Source organism: Cryptotermes secundus, unplaced genomic scaffold (genome assembly GCF_002891405.2).
Source record: "Cryptotermes secundus unplaced genomic scaffold, Csec_1.0 scaffold1379, whole genome shotgun sequence".
Classification (NCBI taxonomy): domain Eukaryota; kingdom Metazoa; phylum Arthropoda; class Insecta; order Blattodea; family Kalotermitidae; genus Cryptotermes; species Cryptotermes secundus.
This window is the reverse complement of record NW_019718634.1, coordinates 1,134,596-1,156,055: the sequence shown is the minus strand read 5'-3', so window position 1 is coordinate 1,156,055 and position 21,460 is coordinate 1,134,596. Positions and strand designations below refer to the sequence as shown.

Sequence of the window (21,460 nt, the reverse complement as noted above, 5' to 3'; positions counted from 1 at the left end):
AGGACCAGCTACAGACGCTGCGACCATTGTAATTCAACGAGCTTCCCAGAGGGCAGTTCGGGTCTTAAGAGTCAAAATCGTGTAGCAACTTCCATTCATTTGGAGATGCAAATTTCAGGAGACTTCCTGAGATTTAAACTAGATCAAAAAGGCAGGTTTATGCGAGGCTCCTTAGAGGGAAGCTGGGGGCTCTGAATAGCTGCTTATACTAAATCATTACTAGATCATGCTTTAAATTTCAGCCGTAAATCCAACTTAAACTGCGAAGGAGTGTTTAATGTTATTAAAGTGGAACTGAGTTGATGACATATCATTGTAATCCGACGCAATGCGTTTCAATAAATCGCAGTTCCGTGCCAATCTTCAGCAAGGTCCGTTAGGTCCCAGGGACAGTTCTCCTGTTGTTCCAGATCCAACCCTGAGCTAGCCACCTCGCTACTCTCCCTACCAGAGTTGTAGTCACCCCTCCTTGTGACTACTGGCGCCCAAACAAGTCATTCAGCCTTCCCAACCAATCAGTTCAACCTCTACGAAGGGGTAGGAGCTAAGGATGAAGCTAGCGTAGGTGAATTCTACAACCACTGAAGTACTGTGACACGCGTGGTTGTAGCAGAGAAGGGGCCAACAGAACAGCTATAAATGATTTCTGACTCCGCGCCATCCATTCTCCCACATACGGCAGAGGAAAAGAGCTGTTAGAAAATGGAGGCGATATGTTCCTGCGAAACGTCGGTTGACTTTCAACGGACTAAACGACGTCATATCCCAGAAGATAGTACTCCGTAGTTCTATCAGTTTCCTCTGTAGAAACATTACTTGTTACGAAGCTGTGGATTCTATGCCTTACTCTGCGTTATGTACACTATGTGTAATGATATTAAAGACGGGATAGCTCAGTCGGTATAGCGACTGAGCTACGGGCAGGACGGCTGTGGGCTCAAGAACTTCCTCTTCTCGAAATTTTCCAGACAAGCTCTGAGATCCACCCAACCTCCTACCCAATAGGCACCGAGGGTAAAGCGGCCGGGGCGTGAAGCTGACCACTCACCTCCAGTTAGTGCAGAGGTCAAGAAAATGTGGATCTATACACCCACTCCCCCATACGCCTTCATGGCGTAGTGCTTAATTCGTTGAGCACAGGGACAAATACACCTGTGTGTAAAGATAATTTATTTTAAGGAATGAAACAAATATTTTGTTCATCTTACCATTGTATTCCTGTTAGACCTTTCTGATCTGACGTTCGTGAAACGCGATCGATTGGACAGTAAGGTCATTTCTTTTGACACCTCTAAAACGTTGTTTATTGGTCTCCATGGCAACGACGTGTTAGGCAATATAACAGGACGTACTATTATTACACTACATAGTCCTACTTTTTCCATTGTTATATACTGTATAGAAAGTTCTTGTTTGCCAGAATGAGAGACGAAATGTATATGTTGAAATATATGTGATAAGATAGAGAATAGCTGTGATATTACTGTAAGTAAAATAAAATAAATAGTTTATATACTTACTACAAATTCATATTTAATTAACAGAGAAGCAGCGCACGAAACGAAATATGAACATTAAATACGTGTAGAGCGTCCATTTTTTGTTTGTAGCTCCAATACTTACAATTAAATACCTTACACATCCGAGTCTGGGTTCAGTAGTATAAGTAAGATAATTAACATGAATCAAATATAGCTTAGATTATTGAATTTCTGTAAATTTGTAACGCAAAGTAATGCGCTATTCTCTCGTTCATCATATTGAGTTGCAACAGTATTGTTCACAGGAAACGTAGCCATTACATAAAGTGAAATTTTGAAATGAAAAAGTTACTCATGTGTTGTTACTGAAAAGTGTTCTGCATTGAAATGCTGATCGAATTTCATATCATGAAATGAATAGACTATATTGCCCAATCAAGGCTGTCACCCAGTTTCCAGAATTGCTGTTTTAAAACTATTATGTTCTGTATTGAAGGGATTTGAAAATATAAGATTTAAGGTTCTCAAGGACGTAAAGGATTTGAGAAATACCTTGAAGATGGAGGCGTTAGGTCCCTGCAAAACTTTGGTAACCACCTACTAAACTACACGTTGTCATATCCCAGAAGAACTAATTCTTGATTTTGTAATATGTGAGAAAAATTTCTAGAATTTAATGACATAATCACAGAGAAGTCGGAAGGAATTCTAACGCCAAGCGAAACCAAATTACAGAGCCCAATCTTCTGCAATTTGTAAGAAAATACACGCCATACGTAGAACAATATATATATATATATATATATCCGCCAACACAACCATTCAGGTAAAAGTAATAACAAAGGTTATTTACATTAATGTGAACCACAAGATGTTCCGACCCCTGTTGGGTTGTCATCACGTGTATCTCTGTGTACTTAGCTGCCGAATTTTTGTTCAATATGGATCCATATTTTTCTTCATATTTGTCCATATGATTATGTCATTATTGCTTAGTAGTGAACCTCTTTGGCCTTAAGCTGTATTGGTATAAAAATAAATGAAATTGAAGTTAGTTGAAAATTGATTTAAAATTGATTAGAATTAATTTAAAAGAATATTAGTACTATGCCCTAGTGTGTATGCATTCGTGTTTAATTGTCAAGTTATGTAATTATGAACAAATGGTTCAAAATGGTTGTGAATCTCTGTCTAACCAGTCTAATGGTGTATTGGGTATCCCTTCTTCATTCATCTTTGGTTTTGCTTGGGTCGTGATGTTATGGGTCTCTTGCACTGCACGTTCGTACGTGCTACCTCTGTATTCATACTACATCGGAGTGTAGGTAGGTTGAGACCGTGTTGTCGCGTTGTTTCCCTTATGATACGCAGCGCAGCTCACGTCTTGCTCTGTATTCGGTCGTTATGTATCACAAAGAAAACAGCGGAAGACACGTATCTTAACCTACATTCTAATGCAGTAAATACAGAGGTAGCACATAGGAACGTACAGTGCAAGAGACCCATACCGACCCATCCTATCACGACCTGGCCCCCAACTACCTCATACAAGCAAAACCAAAGGAAGACAGGGATGCCAAATACACAGTTAGATTGGTGAAATAGAGATTCACAACCATCTTGAACCATTTGTTCATAATTACATAACTTCACAACTAAATACGAACCCATACACAATAGAGTATAGTACTAATATTCTCTTAACTTTAATCAGTTTTAAATTAATTGTAAATTTACTTCAATTTAATTTAATTTAATACCAAACCAGCAGGAGCCGGGGTAGCTCAGTCGGTATAGCGACTGGCTACAGGCTGGACGACCAAGGGATCGGTGTTCGAGTTCCGATGAGGGCAAGAATTTTCACTTCTTAATGACGTCCAGACCTGCTCTGGGGCCCGCCGCCTATCCAGTGGGTGCCGGGGGATCTTTCTCCGGGGTTAAAGAGGTAGGAGCGTGAAGCTGACCACCTCCAGCTAGTGCTGAGGTCAAGAAAATGTAGATCTATACATGTACTCCCCCATACGCCTTAATGGTGTAGTGCTTTATTAGTTAAGCACAGGGACAACTTTACTTTTTTTACCTTACCAATACGGCTTAAAGCTGAAGAGTAAACAAACCAGAGGTTCACTACTAAGCAATAATCACATAATTGTATGGTCAAATATGAAGAAAAATATGGATCCACATTGAACAAAAATTCGGCAGCTAAGTACACAGAGAAAAACCTGATGATGACTCAATATGGGTCGAAACATGTCGTGATCAACATTAATGTAACTAACATTTGTTATTAATTTTACCTGAATTGTTGTCGACGGATTCAAAAATACTATTTTGAATGACGCATAACAGGATGTAACACGTAAAGAGACGCCAAGCTCTTTGGTCCTTTCCTCCGTTTCGTGCGTGTAAAATGAGAAGTGGTTGCAGCTGCATATTTGGGGGGATTGCGACACATTTTTGTAACCCATACATACCCTGCAGTACAGTCTGCATCTCAGTAAATAGACTCGACCAGATCAACAGGGCAGTCATCTGAACGTTCATGGTTAAAGACACGGACCGTAGGTTTCGGAGGTGTACCCAAGGTCCGCTTTCCCTCCACCCCATATCCTACGTTCCGTTCGAACAGCTGTTTTAAGAACATGGATGTAGAATGCTTACCGAAGTTCATGGTACTACCTAGCTACCTAGACCCCGTTCTGCTACGTACTCGTGTCGTGTCTGTTAGTATCAACAACGAGGAAGTTGCTTCAATCGTGTTCATTGTGAAGTGTCCTATTTATGCTCGTTGGTGACATGAAGTTTATGGACGTTGTATTTCGAAATCGGTTACCTTATGCACCATAAGCGTACTCTGTTCTGGATTAAAGTAAAAGTAAGTAAAGGTATCCCTGTAACAGGCCTTGGAGGCCCATAGGGTTGAGAGATGTTGAGGTTCCCAGATTTTGTAGAAAATCGGCTAATAGATGGCGGTGAGGTTGTCAGCCCTACGCGCCGGCCGCCCTTTGCCAAGAACATTCCAAGAATATTCTTGGTACTCATTTCTGTTAAGAGGCTGAGTCGACGCCAGGCCCATAGTGCGGCTGGAAGGATTAGATAAATTGAAAAAAAAAATTCAATGACCTGTGCGGTATTCGATCCCGCGACCTCCCGGCTGGTAGCGTAGTGTCTCAACCAACTGCTCTAGCGCGTGTCCCTTATCTGTTCTTGATTGGAGATAGAAAATATCATGAATACTGTTAATAGGTAAATTGTATATTTCGAGATAAGAGCTTATGCAAGGACCTGACAGTGCAGAGGTTTTCCTTTTTCAGCATGCAAGCACGAAAATGTTGCAGAATGATGAACGTGTACCACAACATCTTATCATCAACATCAAATGACGTCACATACCACCACAGTTCAGCTTAATGTGAGTTCTGTACACCACAGCATAGTTGGTGGAGGCACTGTGATACAAGCCGTAAGGTGGCAGGTTTTGATTCCCAATGTCATTGGATTTTTTTTAATTGACCTAATCCCACCAGCCTCACTATGGCCCTGGTGTCTAGCAAAATTGAGAACCAGAAATCTTTCTTGGGGTAAAGGGTGGCAGGCGCATAAGGCTGGCAACCGCAGTGCCATCTATGAGCTGATTGTCTAGAAAATGTTTGAGCCTCAACGTCTCACAACCCTATGGGCCTCCACGGCCAGTTACAGGGATAGCTTTACCTTTTTTAATGTTGATACACAATGCAACCCAACCTAACTGAACACAAACAGGAAGGAACATTAATGTGAAATAAAACCCACTCAGGATTGTGGCATGTTGGAGCACCTGTACTATAATGTGAACTTTAACCATTATGCAGGCATAATTTTAAATTAGGGTCCTGTTGATCTCATATTGAAGTGTCTTTCTAATTTACACAATGGCCACATAGGGATTTTGCATGTTCTTACAACATATTTAACAAACTGAAAGCTGTTACAAATATCTGAGCAAGACTTAAATGAGCTAATAATGGCATTCCTTTCATTGGGTGTCCTATTTTTGAGAGCATAGTTAAGTTGTCACCATAGATGAGCTGTTACCCTAGTTGCATGTAAGTTATGATGTCATCAGTCATTTTGGTCTGTGTGGCCAATATAGAAAGGTTAAAATATGTACAGAACTGCTGCGTGAAATGCAGGAAGGTGGTCAAGATTCAGGACAACCAGTGGCAACATTGAACACAGTTGGCCATGTGTAAATGGATATTATTTTGCTAGTTTCTTAAAATTTATATGGTTAAGAATAACCGTCATCACACCAAATGATTTGATAATCAATCAGTATTCTTCAGGTTGGATTTTGACTAAGTGTGACAGGTAGGCTGTGCCATAGCTCAAGCGGTTAGTCGCTGGCTTCCTACTGCAGCAGCCCAGGTTTGAGCCCAGGTCTGGTCACGTGGGATTTGTGGTGGACAAAGTGGCGCTGGAGCGGGTTTTCTCCGAGAACTTCAGTTTCCCCTGCCAATCTTCTTTCCACTCAATTCTCCATCATCATAATCACCCGGGGCAGGCTACAATAGGCCAGTCAGTGGCCACCATGCCGAGTGGACCCCGTTGACTCCACTCCCCACCAAGCAAATAAATAAAAAGTGTGACAGGTAGCCAACTGTACAGATTTCACTCTATCTATTTTCCTTATGCTGAGGTTACCTCAGCATGTGTTATCATCCACTTCTGGTACATGTCCTTTTATCCGTAAGTATTTGATCTGTCACTCAAGGACTAAATCTGAAAGACGTATGTAGTTGGACATGATGTTGTATAATCTGGTAGAAATTTACCACTGTTGCTGAGGAACTTAGGCCTCCATCTCCAGGGTTGAAGAGTAAACTGAGAAAGCAATCACCAAAGCAAACTTATACCAGACTACAGATCATCAATCACCATTGTGAGAACATCAGATCTCACAAGTATGTAGTCTTAATGTGTTTAGTTATATGAAATGTCAAACAAGAGATATTCTCTGTTTAAGGTCTTACTCTGATTAAGAAAATAAGAAGGAAATACTGCTATGGAAGATGAAGAAGAAGAAACCAAGTCAGAAAAGAAGGGAGCAGCTGCTGAGGACGAACCAGACCCACGGCTGGAATTCATGTTCAGTTATTTGCAAACATCTGTGCGACTTAAGTTAGATAAATGGACTAAACTGCTTGGAAATAAGGAATCAGCTGTAAGTATTTTCTTGTAATCAGTTTTGGGCCCTTCCTCAAGTTCATAAAATTGTGGCAGACTGAATAATGACCTCTACCTGAGTGCTCCAAGGGTCACATTCTCAAGTTTGCATATTTTTAATCATTAAAATGTTGAACACATCACCTGAACAGATGTGTGAAGGATGTTCGCTTTTAATAGAACCAGAAGTTTCAGTACCCCCACTGATCAGGTTGGTTTAACGTAATGCTCCAGACTGTAATCAGGGGGTGCTTGGATTGAGACATGTCCAAGACACAGGCTATGCTGACTGAGATTTCTGTGATTGTGAGCCAGGAAAGCACAGTCTGTGTAGCGACTACCTACAGGCTGGACAACTGAGGAGTTGGAGTTCCAGTCCTGGTAGGATCAGAAATTTCTCCTCTCCATATCATGCAGACCGGCTCTGGGGCCCACCCAGCCTCATATCCAATGTGTACTGTGGGCTTTTTCCCTGGGGGTAAAGCAGCAAGGGTGTGAAACTGACCACTCACCTTCAGCTAGTGCCAAGGCCAATAAAATATGGATCTATACATCCACTCCCCCATACTTGTGACAGCTGTCTAGGGACGTATTAAAAACAGGGAAAGTGGGGAAGGACAGCATCTTGTTGCAGGTATGGGGTTATGGAGGTGGTCAATGCATAGGAAAACTTTCTGTGACCTCAGTATAACATACAACAGTGAACAGTTATTAAATTCTTTTCTTTCAGAAATACATCCATGACTTCATGCAAAGACCAGATATTCAATTGCTTGTGCTGGCCGGAAACAGTTCTGGCCTTCTGCAACCAATGCACAGCTTTCCATCTGCTTCCTCTAGGTTAAAGTCATGTTACTTCATAAAGAAAGCTGCAGAGCCTGTCACGAAAGAAAATTTTCGGAATGTATTGATATTCGGAGATATCGGTACTAAGCCTGTTGATGAATTGGCTGTATTGGTGCAAGAGGTAGTATTATTTAACTTTATTGGTTACCAGTTCATGAAATGCTATAAGCATGCCACTGGAGCAGACCTAACGTTCCAACAGCATTATTTGTTAACTTCTGTTCCTCTGTGGTGCTTATGTTCATTTATTGCTAATGTAAATCAGTTCCTTGTCATCTGTTTTATGCTGTACTCTCAGGACAGAGCTTCATCACTCATTTTTTTCTACTTTAACATATGTTCAAGATAAAATGTCTTCTTGGATGTGCTGCTGTGTAGTCTGTTAGAAAGTTATCAATCAGTATGTCACAAGAACTTGCTGACTACATTTTCAAGATTAACCCTGAAAGTGAAAGCAGATTCCTACAAGAAAAATCTTTTCTGACTCCTATGTAGTATATCTGTAGGGTCATTATCTTTTGCAGCTTGCAATAAATTAATATCAGGGTCACTGAGGTATGCAGGATTGCAAAGAAAATAAGTGTTCCACATTTAAACTCTAGAATTGGTAGATATTTCACACGGTGAGAAAGTGAGGTTATATAACACCTTTTCCTAACATTGTCTCTACATCAGTCTCCATATTCTGCTGCTTAACAGAGGCTTTCAAACCTGTTCTGACCTCATATGCATATTCCATCTTCCTCGACCTCAGGATCCTTTTGGATTGTGTTGTAAAACTGTATTGTCAATCCCTCATCAGTCATTTTATCCAAACTGTTTATCCACTTTTATGCTCATCTACTTTATTCTGTACTGATCACATTTTCAGTTATCTCTAATTATCATCTTTCTTAATATGAGCTAGGTTAATGCAGCCATTAACTGTTCTTGAGTGTCTTGTGAGTATTGTATTTAGATTACATTGAATTAGTTTGCTGCTTTGTAAATTAAATTAGATTAAAAAGGAACTCATCTTAAGAATGTTTCAGCCAAACTAACCAAATAATTGTAAAGCTGGAATGCCTGCTACTAAACCGTGATGCTTGGTTGTCCAGTTTATGTTAATTGTAACATATCTACAGGTGTTTGTGCCACTGTTGTCCAATCCAAAGAATCAATGTAGCTGGCCAAGAGTTGTAGCAGAAGATGTCATGAAGCACATATACGAACTCAAAAACATTGTGTATGAAGTTCGTGGTAAGATAAACGGACAGACACTCCTTCCAATGCCTGCTGGTGTAGAAAGGGTGCACGAGGTGGAGAAAACTATTATAGAAAGGTGAGTGACATAATAAGGGTTCAATAAATGCATATGAATGTCAGTGTGAATAATAAGTGGCCCCCACTCAACTAGTCCAACAGTATAGAGGCATACATACCAATGGGGCACATAAACACAAGATGATAGCACCACACCGACATCCATATGAGCTACACAAAATAACATGCAAAACACTGATGACACAGGAGGAAGGAAGCGCATGAAAACATGATGAGTGATATTCTCAAACAAGTGTCTTTTAATGAGTGGATGACGAAAAATAGAAAACATTGAAATATTTTAGCTTAGGAAATAATCCATCATAACTACACTGAAAATACAGTTTAGCAATTTTGACAAGTTGGACATTTACCTAAGGATGGCCAAGTACAACCAAACATGTAGCAATTTTTAATTTAATTTTTAATACTTATTTTTAAGTAAAGACATAACTGTAAATAAAGTTGCATTGAAGACAGAAGTGAATGTGTGTAAAGTACTTTTGTAAAGTGTCATTAAATGAGCCATGAAGCATTTAACTGTTTTATGTGTTTTGATTACAAATGGTGTCCCAAACTCATGTGGGTCACCAAAGGATTGCTTGTAGAAATGTTCCATAATTATAATAATGATATGTTATGTGGCACATGCCAGCGGAGGCCGGACTGTTGACATGTTTCTCAAGAGCACAATTGAAGGAATTGTCATCAAGTGGGCAACACAGATTGATGAAGTTCTTAAGGAAGACTCATCTTGTGCATTTGTCAGAGAAGCAAATCCTACTCCAAGATTTGGTATGTTTGTATGTTAAACTTTTTTCCCGACCTAATTTAATATAAGTCATTGTTAAAGATTCAGTATTTTGTTAGATAAATACAAGAATACCACCATTTGTATGCAGTTCTCAGTTAAGAAATAATTATAAAGAAAGACATGTTTCAGCCTCATACAACCATCTTCAGGGCATCCAATGCCAAAAGAAAACTTCATGTATGCAGTATTACAGGATATATTTAAGTTTCTTTTTGCTGCATGAGACATTTAAAACAGATCTAATCCTAAGGATTTTAGTTAGTTTTTTTTTTTTTTACAAAAAAAAAAACAAGACTGATAGGGTTATGTTAAATGAGAAGGTTATCCATTATTTCAGCTTTTCTTATTCATGTATTTTTAATTTGCTTTTCTTGTTTATGTGTTTTGCATAGAAGAGTGCTAGTATGCTCTAATAGCCTTGAGATGAATGGAATTATGATTATATTGGCTCTTTACAACCGATTGTCATACAGCTTTGATACATGCAGTGACACTATGAAATCTGGGCTTGGAATAGTTAAAACTATGGGAAACGTCCTTATGTACATTATAAGTTATGCTGAGAAAGGTTAGGTTAGGTATATAAAAGGCTAAGGTTTGATGCTCTGTTTTTATGTAGGAGTCATTGTTTTTAACAGTTATAAATGGACAAAGAATAATAGCAATCAACAGCAAAAAGGGGTTTCTGTGCTTCGGTCATCATGCTGTCTTCTCATAATTTCTCAAGTTTGTAGCATGCATATTCAGTGCAATCCTTAGTTCAAAGTGTCCTTCAAGGGTTATAATGTATGAGACTGTAGTAATGAGAAGATTATCTATGGTAACCATAGATATAGATGGAAACTCATACATCTCTACTGTATTTGCATTGTATTATATATTAATATGTAATATTTAGAGACAATTACTGTGTAAAGAAGAGTTCTGCCTTCTGTGATATAATGCCACGTAGTCCATTGATAGTCAGCCGAGGTTTTTGAGGAGTGTGTCACATCCATCTTAAGGAAAGAAGAATAAGATGAGCAAAAGAACCAGCTTTAAAGCAGGTGCCTCCGACCCTGAAAATGTATGCAACATGTTCCTCCAAATCATCGGTTGACTATCAATGGACTGTACGCATTATACCATAGAAGACAGAACTCTTCATAACCACCGCTGTGAGAACCTCAAATCCTACATAGTGATGGTGTAGGTTATGTTAATATTTAGTGTTCAAAACTTCCCATGAAAAATACGATACTCCTGCACGTATTTTAACACACCTGTATTTCTGTAACAGAAATTGATTTTTGGAATAGTCGTCTCAAAAACTTGGAATGTATCTATAATCAGCTGCGTGACCCAAGGGTCAAGAAGATGGCGTCCATATTAGAATTGACAGACAGTGCCTACTTTCCTTGCTTTAAGACACAGTTTCGTAATATTGTGGCAGGTGAGTAAGAGAATGTTACACTCATTTAGGTTCTGAAGACAACTAGCGTAACACATGTCAAATATTCAATGGAAAGTCTCATCATATTGTTTACTTCTTCTTCTTTCTCTCATGTTCCTTCCTACATACCATCAAATGATATGTGAAGGGCAACACTTAACACCATCTTCCATGAATAACACATATAAATCGTCGATGATAATCTGTGTGTTTTACATAGAACACTTCACTTCACATGGCCATGTAAAAATATTAGCTGTGTTCACAGTAGAGACAAGATACCATGAAGATTTCAGATTGCCATAGAAGTGATTACGAAGCCTACTGTCTTCTGAGATATGACACGATGTAGTCTTATAGGCAGTATTTGTTGTCTCTATCTTTAGGGAAGGTGTATTTATCACTGAAGATGGAGGCAGCATGTTCCTCCAAAACGCTGGTATATTCCCACAGGAGTATATGGCACCACTTCCCAGGAGGCCACAGTAGGAACAACTACTTCCCTCCCAGTCTTTTCCAGTTCACCACTGTCCTATCATCTAATTCAGTGATAAATAACCTGTGTAGCTGATATGCAAACTAACTTCATTGAGCTGTGCCCTTCTTGAGAAGTTACCATTTATGCCGCTACTCAGGAAGGTTCATTCACTCTCATTTTTTTTTCTTTATTGCTAGTGGGGTGGGACTAAGTCCCTTGTACTGCGGCCACTTCTGGCCTATTGTACCAGCCCCAGATGATAGGTGAGGGTGATTGTGGAGCAATTGGTGGAATGAAGATTGGCAGGGGAAACCGAAGTACTCGGAGAAAACCTGCCCCAGCACCACTTTATCCACCACAAATCCCACTTGACCAGACCTGGGATCGAACCTGGGCTGCCACAGTGGGAAGCCAGCAACTAACCGCTTGAGCTATGGTGCAGCCCTTTCATTTTCATTAAATAATGTATTGCTCAACTGTCTCTGAAAGTGCATTGTTATGTACTTTTATGTTCACCTGTTATCTGTGAAGTAAAACCATTCACAATTTACATTTCAGCTGTAACAGAAGCGCGTGATGTTTCGTTATACCTGAAGCCTCTTGTAAAGCACTTTGATGATCTTGAGAACACGGATTTCAAGGAAGTACAGCCACTGCTGCGACCATTGGTGCACTGTGTTGCTCTTGTGTGGGCCAACAGTCGCTATTACTGCACCTCTACCAAAATAGTTACCCTTATTAGGGAGGTTGCAAATCTGCTTATTCAAGAGGTATGAAATACATTTCCAGATATATTACAAACATTATAATATTAAGACTTGATAACTTGTTCGTTCTTCTGTGCACATTTACCCAAATATAATGCGTGTTTTTATCTTCTAACCACTTTAAAAAATTGCTGTCAAACTTCTATTTATATTCAATGCTGTTATGTATTTTTCTAGACAATAACATGAGGAGGTCACTGTCTAACTAACTAACTGACTAACTTCATGGAGATGAGGCCTTCTTGAGAAGCCGCCAATTCTGCAGCTACTCAAGAACATCCCAGCATTTTATGGAACCCGAAGGTTCATTACCGTGTTCAGAAGATCCCTCTACTGGTCTCTATCCTGAGCCAGATCAAACCACTCCATACCACCCCATCCTGTCTCCCTAATATCCATTTTAATATTTCCCACCCACCTACATCTTGGTCTTCCTAGTGGTCTCTTTCCTTCAGACTTTCCCACAAATATCATATATGTGTTCCTCTTAACCCCATTCATGCTACATTCTCTGCTCATCTCATCATCCTTGACTTGATCATTCTGATTATATTTGGTGAAGAGTACAAGTTATGAAGCTCCACATTCTCCAGTCTCCCATCTCTTCATCTCTCTTCGATTCCAATATTCTCCTCAGTACCCTGTTCTCAAACACCCTCAGTCTGTGTTTCTCCCTTACGATCAGAGACCAAGTTTCACACCCATACAGAACACAAGAAGGTCCATACTTATTAAAACTTGTAATCATTCTTTTGGGAAGTTCAGTTATGTGGAAGAAAGTGCGGTTTTTATTCAGACAAATAAAGTGGTAATATAGGGTACCAAATTGGAGACATAAAAGTATTTTCTGCATTTGAAATTTTCATCTAATCATATGTAAATTTAACTGTTTGATTTTTGTGTTTCCAATTACCTACCACTGACCTAATACAGAATATGTAATACTTTGTATTCTTGCGAATGTGTACAGTAACCATAGCTCTTAAAGTAATATGAAAATATTGTAAAATTTTTGGATGCGATTTTAACCTTCAATCTTCTTTTAATTACGTGGGTCAAAAATAATTTCTTAATTTGATTGTTATTCCTTCTTTAAAGTTTTAGATATAGTATATTGCTATATTGGTAAGGAGAACGGCCATGTCAGCAGCAAAGAATGGGTGCATCTATCTGTATCTTTATAGTTGAAATTACTGGCATGGAGTCTTTTGAAATTTCAACAGAAAATTTTAAATACAAACTTCACGAAAATGCCTAACTCATTATTTTCAGAAGTTTTGGAAACAACATTTTGTTTGTCATTTCCTACAGGCTACCAAATTCCTGGACCCAAATTCTCTCTTCCAGAGAGAAATAGATGAAACTCGTGAACAGGTTACATACTGCATCAAAACCCTGGTGTCTTTCAGGTAACGTTATTTCATATATTACTTCTCTTTATGGATTAGAATACTTCATGCCTCAAGATCTTTCCAGCTCCTCCTTGGTCTTCTGCTTACTATTTACCAAGCAGGTTTCTGATTCCATGACAAATTCTACCACGTCTCATAATCCAAGAATTTCACGCAAGATCATGGCTAATCATGCACAATATTCTGTTAGAAGTTGTGAACTATATTTTCAAAATTTCTTATCTTTAATGAGCTTCATCTCAGTTGCTTCAAGTAAATGCAAGGATAATGTCTAAAGCAAGCCCTGACTACTACCTATGTAATTTGTCATTATCATCATCATCCTTTCCAGTACTAGGCCATTGGGATCTCGCATCAGTATTGAGAAACAGAATCCTTCCAGAATTTCAGAGGTTTTCCCAGACAACTTTTTCATTTTGGTTGATATTTTAAGATCCATTTTGAAGTCCTGTAAGAACTCATTCAGTGTTATCCCCCCCCCTTTTCTTCTTTATTATATAAATGTGGTTATTTGTGGAATTTATGGTTCTCACTTTTGTAACTATTTTATGGTCTGAAAGGACATATCTCTTGGCCCTCATGAAACTCACATCTGTTCTTTCATCACTGTTTCTGCCCTGATGATGGAAGCAGTATGTTCCTTCAAAATAATGGTAACATACTACCAGATTATGTGGCATCATTTGCCAATGATGTTCTCTGAGTAGAATAATTGTAACTTTTGGAGCACCCTGTTACCTCTGTTTCTATCCAGACGATAAAGACCGCAAGTTCCTCTGAATTGTCGGTAGTTATCCGCTGGATGATATGTTGTCACTTCTCAGAATACAGCAGTATCACAGTACTGTGATTAAAACCTCAGATCTTGCATCCTACTAAGAGATATTCATCATTCTGAGTTTGAGGACTGACACTCAAGAGAGCAGCACTCTTGCTGGAGAAAATTTTTGGACAGGGGTAACTGCACTCACCATGCCTCTATGCTTGCAATGCCTTTGCTCTAAATTCGGTTGTCATATTTATTTCCCCCGGTTTATTTAATAATGCTGTCATAATTCAGACCATATAGCCTCAAATGATTGAATGATAGATAACAGTGAACTGGAAAGGACTTGGAAGGAGGTAGTCATGGCCAAATTTAAGGTGTTATCTGAAGGGAATGAGGAAAAACACAAAAATCATAAATCAGGAAATTTGGTGTCCTGGTTGAGTTTTGAACCAGGCACCTTCCAGTAGATGTTAGAAGCGTTAATGCTTGATACAACCTGCTCAGATAACCCAGTGCTGTATAAACTCTGGTTGATAGAGCATCATAAATGACTGGATAACCATCAAACTTTATCTCTTGCTCTGTGCTTTGCAGGAATATCTTTGAGGAGTACCGGGACCAGTTGCATACATTTTTCCCAAAAGATGTGGAACCTGTGCCATGGGCATTTGACCCAAGGCTCATATTTGAACGAAAGATCCAGTATGTTGAAAGGCTGAAAATTATAGAGGTAAGAGTGTGTAGGACACAACTAGATATGTGCCACACTTGTGTAACTTCAAGTTTCAGAGTTTAGCCCTGTTGTATATTGAGAACACTGAAACCTGAAGCTACACTTCAGGCACAGGCCGCAGAAACCTAAAGGCATGGTTATGTCAGAACTACTGTCTTTACCAACCATCACTGCCTGACATGTTGGCAAACATATGGAATCAATTTCATATTTTTATTTTTCCCCATGAAGTCCACAGTAAGAAATAGGAAACATGGAAGCAGGGAACATAAAAATTGCATATTTCTGTGTACTAGGTAATAGTGTTGATCCCTTACAGCTCAGTCAGTATAGTGACTATGCCATTGAATGGACAGCTCAGGAATTGGGGTTTTATTCTTGGCAGGACAAGATTTTCTCATCTGCACAATGTTCAGACTGGCCTGTGGCCCACCCAGCCCCTTATCCAGTGGGTATCGGTGGCTTTTTTCCTGGGGGTAAGGTTTTAGGAGCGTGAAGCTGACCACTCAACTCCAGCTAGTGCTGAGGTTAAGAATCCAAGGAGCTATACCTCCACATGTCCATATGTTTTAATGGTCTGGTGGTTAAGTAATTAAGCACAAGGCAACATTGCCTCTTACCTTACTAGATAATAGCGGAGAACTCCAGGTTGAATTCCAATTATACATCTTGTTTCAGAATTTCTTTGCTACATCAATGGAATTTCTTAAATTGGAGAAAGTGGAAATTGGCGGATTGAAAGGACGATTCCTGAGTGCAAAGATTGCTGGAGTTCTCAGCCAATTTCATGAAGCATTTATGGTATTTGGAAGTATCACATATGATCCTCTAGACCCAGAAGATGAAAATTTCGTTCGTGATTATACCATGTTTATGGGAAAGATAGCTGATATGGATCGCAAACTGGCAGCTGTCTTCTGCCAGGCATTTGATGATTGCTTCAATTTGGAGAGTATGTACAAGGTGGGTTGTATTCTTATTTATAAATGTTCTGTTAAATGTCAGGAGTGCAGAAATAGCTGGGGCTCAATTTGTTGGGTGATTAGTTTCCGTCTGTATATAATGTTGATAGTATGAGAATTGACAGAAATACAGTGTTCATAAATGCCGGACTTTGGGGAACAGAGGCATAACTGCTCGTTCTTTGCTTGACAGATGTTTACTTTCCTCGTCACTAACACAGTATGTAATAACTAAACCTTTAAAATAGTATTGGCACTGAGATAAGAAATTTGTATTGTAATTGTTATAAAGCCAGTTATGGTAGCTGAGCAGTCTAAGACATGCACTTTCTTTNACTGTCTTCGCTCGCTTGGAAACCGGGATCGTGGGTTCGAATCCCACTCAGGGCATGGATGTTTAGTTTGTGTGTGTGCATTTTGCTGTGTTTGTGTACAGGTAGAGGCCTTGCGATGAGCTGATCACCCACCCAAGGAGTCCTACCAAATGTCTAAGATCTACGTAGTAGTAAGCTGAAGTGAAACGGAGTTTTTCATTGAGGTAGGCCAAGGCCCAAATTGGGGCTGTAGCGCCAAAGGGGGGAAAATTATTATAAAATATTCTCAGAATGTGTTATGTCATAATTTCATAAAAGCAGAATTTTTATTATTTAGTTAATGAACATTTTCAGTTTCAAATACTGCATTATAATGCCATTGATATATATGTATATATGATTAAATTTGGAAGTTTAAGTAAGTATTCATGGTGTGTCAGTAAATAAGTAATTTAATTATCAGATATACAACCAAATCGACAATGATACTCTTTCTTGTTTTTTTATAGTTGATTTATGTAGGAAGTTCATTGCTGGAACGCCCTATCATCAAAGCAGAAGTCGCTCCTAAATACAGGGTTCTCTTCTCAATGCTCAGTGATGAACTGGATATGGTCAAGGTAAAGTCTGAATTTTCATAAGTTGCAAATCTTCCGTGCAAACTTGACAGTTTACAGGCATACATCTGTCACACAAAACAAATTATTATAATACTGTGACGTGGACGGCGCAACGCTCGGTAACCCCCCCCCCTTCCAGCTTGACATAACAGCATTGGAGCAACTGCCGCTGCTACGGTAACAGGCCAATCAACACTCTGTCCCCCTCCCCCGCAGTGACATAACAGCACAACCCATTGTGATGTAACAGGGGACACCACAGTTACTACGCAGCAATAAACAACTCTCGGCAGCGCTCCCCAGCAACGCCTGTAAACACGGTGTTTATGCAACAGTAGTAGCTATCACGTAACTGTTTTCTGTGTTGTCAGTGCGGAAGCTACATAAAGGAGTATTCGTCAGTGAGAGAGAGTAAGCAGTCAGTTGCAGTTTAGCATTCACCAAAGTGAGTTGAAANTTGCAGTCTAGCATTCGCCGGAGTGAATTGAAGTTCATTGTTATTGAGTTGTATTGAATGAATGGCAGTGACTCCAGCAGGAGAAGTATTTGTGATACTGCCGATGGCAGTACTTGTTAAAGCATGAATTGTGTAATTGTGAGAGTGAGTGTTCAACAAATTCGCTACATCCAAGATGGCGTGAAGTTATTTTTCGCGTGAAATACCCAACACGTGACAATACTTACACTAAGTAATTTATTATTTCACTCACTATATGTTCTGGTTATAACAAACTATTCTTTTGGTATGTCATAAGTTTAATGATGGATGCAGCACTAGATCTGTGTTCAACAGCTTTTTATCAACCATGGCACACACTGATTTGTCAGACACATTGTGACATGCCATAAAATAATAAACATTTAAGATCTGATAATTTAATTTAACGTGCTGCATTTTTCTAACTGCAGTGTGTAAATTTACTTTTTGATATATTAAATTGTAGCACACAGATTGTGGAGATATTAACAGTTAACCTACTGCAAGGTAGCTGTAAATCTTACAATTTGTGTACTGTCTCCCCACGTGATGATTGGTGGTTACAAGCTGGAGTGTGTAATGGAATGATAAATACTGAAGATGTATAGGTATTATCATCTATAAACTCTGTTAACCCCAAAGAAGACAGTTTTAATATTATCATCCAAACTACAAGAGGCCTTCGCAGCCTGTGACAGGGATAGCTTTACCCTTTTTTTTTAACTTTTTTGTAGATTCTTTGAATACAGTTTTAATAAATGAGTTCTGTCTTCTGAGATATAAAGCAGTGTGATCCATTGGAAGCAGCAGACTTTTGGTAGGAACATGTTACCTCCATCTTCAGGTTTGAAGAATAAGGGAAGCAATAAACCAGCATGAATTTCTCAGCAAGCAATACTTGGCTTACTCCTCACCTCTCGAGAGGAAGGTGACATGTTCACGTGAAATGTCATTTGACTTTCAATGGACTACACAGATTGGTATCTCAGACAATAGAACTATTTGATCTCTGCTGTGTAAGCCTCAAATCCCACAGTTTTAATAAAAATTCACAGAAATTGTTCAGTTGAATTTAAAAAAATAAAAGTTTAATCAATTGTATGTTAATATGGAACTTTGCAGGAAATATTTGACAAACAAGTGGAACTTTACAATATGAATGGTTATATGATAGTTGATAAGCACTTACCTCCGACGGCTGGTACATTGCTCTGGATCCACAAACTAAGGCAGAGGACTATGATCCCTATTGAAACTGTCAAGGAGTTGGAACTTCTGTAAGTACACATTTCCCATGATCCTCAAATGGCCAATGCCATTCATTAACCCTTTGAAGCATGAAGTTCACCTAAATAACATTTTACAGTTCATTTCCTACCTCATGGAAATCCACTGCATGTCCATTACAAATATTTGTTTGTTTGGCATTTGCTAATGCCATTTAGGGAAACAATTATCATTGTGAAAATCATACCAAGCACATAAATCACAATTGTAGGCAGAATGGAACCTTTTTAACGGTTAGTGGTGCTGGTAGGTATAATAACCACCATGCTTTTAACATTTAACTGTGTGATTATGCTCTTCATTGTCCAGTCTCTGAGATACACATATTATAAGCTTTATCTCATATTGGAAATATTATCACTTTTTTTTTAGGTTGCACTAGGAATCAACCTTTGACCCCTTAGAATATAAAGTTATATTTTAGTTATCATGTATCAGTGTGTGCTTTTTTCATCCCAGTAACATTTGAATTGATAGACAGATTTTTATCAAACTTGGTATGAACATCTCAACATCAGAGGTTAGTGCAGCTTTGTACTTGTTAATTCACAAACACCAATAATACCACAGTGATGACATAAACATCTGAGATGTGATAACACTTGTGTCAATGTAATGTTTTTAAATTTTGAGTTTTTAATAGATCTTTGAAAAGTAAGAACTTATTTTTAAAGTAATTTTGCTGTTGAACGCAAGGTAAGATGGCAATTTTGTACAAAATTCAACCACTCATTCAAAAATGTATGTGAGAGAAAACATACACACATATCATAAGTTTACTTATCAATGCTTATGAAATAAAAAAAAAAGTTAGTATATTCTGTTGCTTGAATGAATTATCTAATTGCAACTTTCATATTTCTATTGTGGCCTTTCAGATTATGACAACATGTAGTCTGGTGGGTGGAAACCAACAGTTCAGAGGAATGTAGGGCTTCCATCATCAGACATCCCTGAAAATGAAAGCAGTGTTTTCATTCAAAATATTGGTATCAACTTACCAGGCTACATGATGTCATGATTTAGGATCTTAATATTGTGCATCCTGTTGTGTGTCAACTAAAGTATATAAAGTATAGGATATACCATCTACATAACAACGATCAGTATTCAAAACAAACAAGACACTACTGCATCAACATAATAAAGTCAACAAAATAAAAGCAAATGTTGATGCAGTAGTGTCTTCTCTGTTTTGAATACTGATCGTTGTTATGTAGACGGTATATCCTATACTTTATATATCTTAGTTATGATTTAGAATGTGATATTATGAATATTTTCCACTGAGCAAGTTAGATGAAGCGATAATGCTTCTGACTTGCATCTGGAAGGTGCCTGGTTTGAATCTTAGCTGGGACACCAACTGTCTTGACTGTAGATTTTTGTGGTTCTCAGTCCTAGGCAAATTCTGGGATCATACCTCAAATTAGACAGAGATGCTGTGTTCCACATCCTTTGCAGTTCATTAATCATTAATTACCCTGTATGATCTAAGCTATCAATAGTGCCATTAAATGAACTACAAAATAAAAAATAATAATATTAGTAAAAACTTCCAGTCATATATAACGTCTGTTTTTTTTTTGTGTGGAAGGGGGGGGGGAGTTATTTCTCAATGATCTCAGTATGTACACTATGTAGAGTCAGTGATAGGATGGTTGATGAGTATTGAATTGGAAAGGATTTTGGAAGGATGTATTGTTGGCCTAGTCAAGTTAGTGTGTTGGTATTTGCCTGAAGGGGCAAAGGTAAACTACAGAAACTTCGTTCAGAAAGTAACCAGTATCCTCACTGAGATTTGAACTCACCAACTCTCGAATGCGAGTCTAGAGCAATACCGCTATGCCATTGCATTCATTAACTTCCGTATTGTCACAACAGTGTTGTACAGAGTCCAGATTTCCAGCTTCAAATGGACAAGTACGGTGAGATCAGAAAATGCTTGGATGAACTGGAAGATAAGATATTCTTGAAGTGGACAGCTCAAGTTCCAGAGCAGTGTGTCAAGAATCTAGAGAAACCTCTGATGATACAGGAAAGAGGAACTCTGAAACTGAGTCTTAACTTTGACGACGAGGTAATATTGTGTCTGTAATGTCTGTACTTCATTTTAGAGTGATTATGAGTTGGTGTGCTGTTAAAATTTACCATTTATGAACAAAAGCAAAAAGTTAAAGTTATCCCTGTGCCATGAAGATATATGGGGGAGTGGAAGTATAACTCCATCACAGATGTCAGTGGTCAGCTTCGTGCCTTGGCTGATTTACTCCCTGGGAAAAGAGCCCGCAGTACTGATTGGATAAGAGGCTAGGTGGGTACCAGTGCTGGTCTGAGTGCTGTGGAGTAGAGGAAAGGCTGTTGCTCCTGCCAGGAAACAAACCCGGGCCAACCAGCCCATACCCTGTCAATATACCAAGTGAGCTCTCCCAGCCAACATCACCACAGAACAGGGGATTTAAAATCCATGGTGCATGGGACTAACAGATGGACTTTAACTGGGAGGGTAATAGTAATAACTGGACCATTTGCATGCACCATTAAAATAGTGTGGCAC

At 38.8% G+C, this 21,460-nt stretch overlaps 1 protein-coding gene across 1 annotated transcript in view; it reads left to right on the top strand.

The window, feature by feature from the left end:
* Positions 1–4,038: 4,038 nt before the first annotated feature.
* The window catches only part of LOC111863542 (dynein beta chain, ciliary), an 88,609-nt gene continuing 71,187 nt past the window's right edge, over positions 4,039–21,460 (top strand). Inside the window, exons 1-13 of the mRNA XM_033751200.1 lie at positions 4,039–4,359; positions 6,490–6,687; positions 7,420–7,656; positions 8,660–8,856; positions 9,493–9,632; positions 10,931–11,083; positions 12,120–12,331; positions 13,640–13,737; positions 15,104–15,239; positions 15,921–16,205; positions 17,028–17,138; positions 18,739–18,893; positions 20,788–20,983. Of these exons, the coding sequence (XP_033607091.1) occupies positions 6,529–6,687; positions 7,420–7,656; positions 8,660–8,856; positions 9,493–9,632; positions 10,931–11,083; positions 12,120–12,331; positions 13,640–13,737; positions 15,104–15,239; positions 15,921–16,205; positions 17,028–17,138; positions 18,739–18,893; positions 20,788–20,983 (2,079 nt within the window). The 5' untranslated portion in view covers positions 4,039–4,359; positions 6,490–6,528. The remainder of the gene's footprint in view (positions 4,360–6,489; positions 6,688–7,419; positions 7,657–8,659; positions 8,857–9,492; positions 9,633–10,930; positions 11,084–12,119; positions 12,332–13,639; positions 13,738–15,103; positions 15,240–15,920; positions 16,206–17,027; positions 17,139–18,738; positions 18,894–20,787; positions 20,984–21,460) is intronic.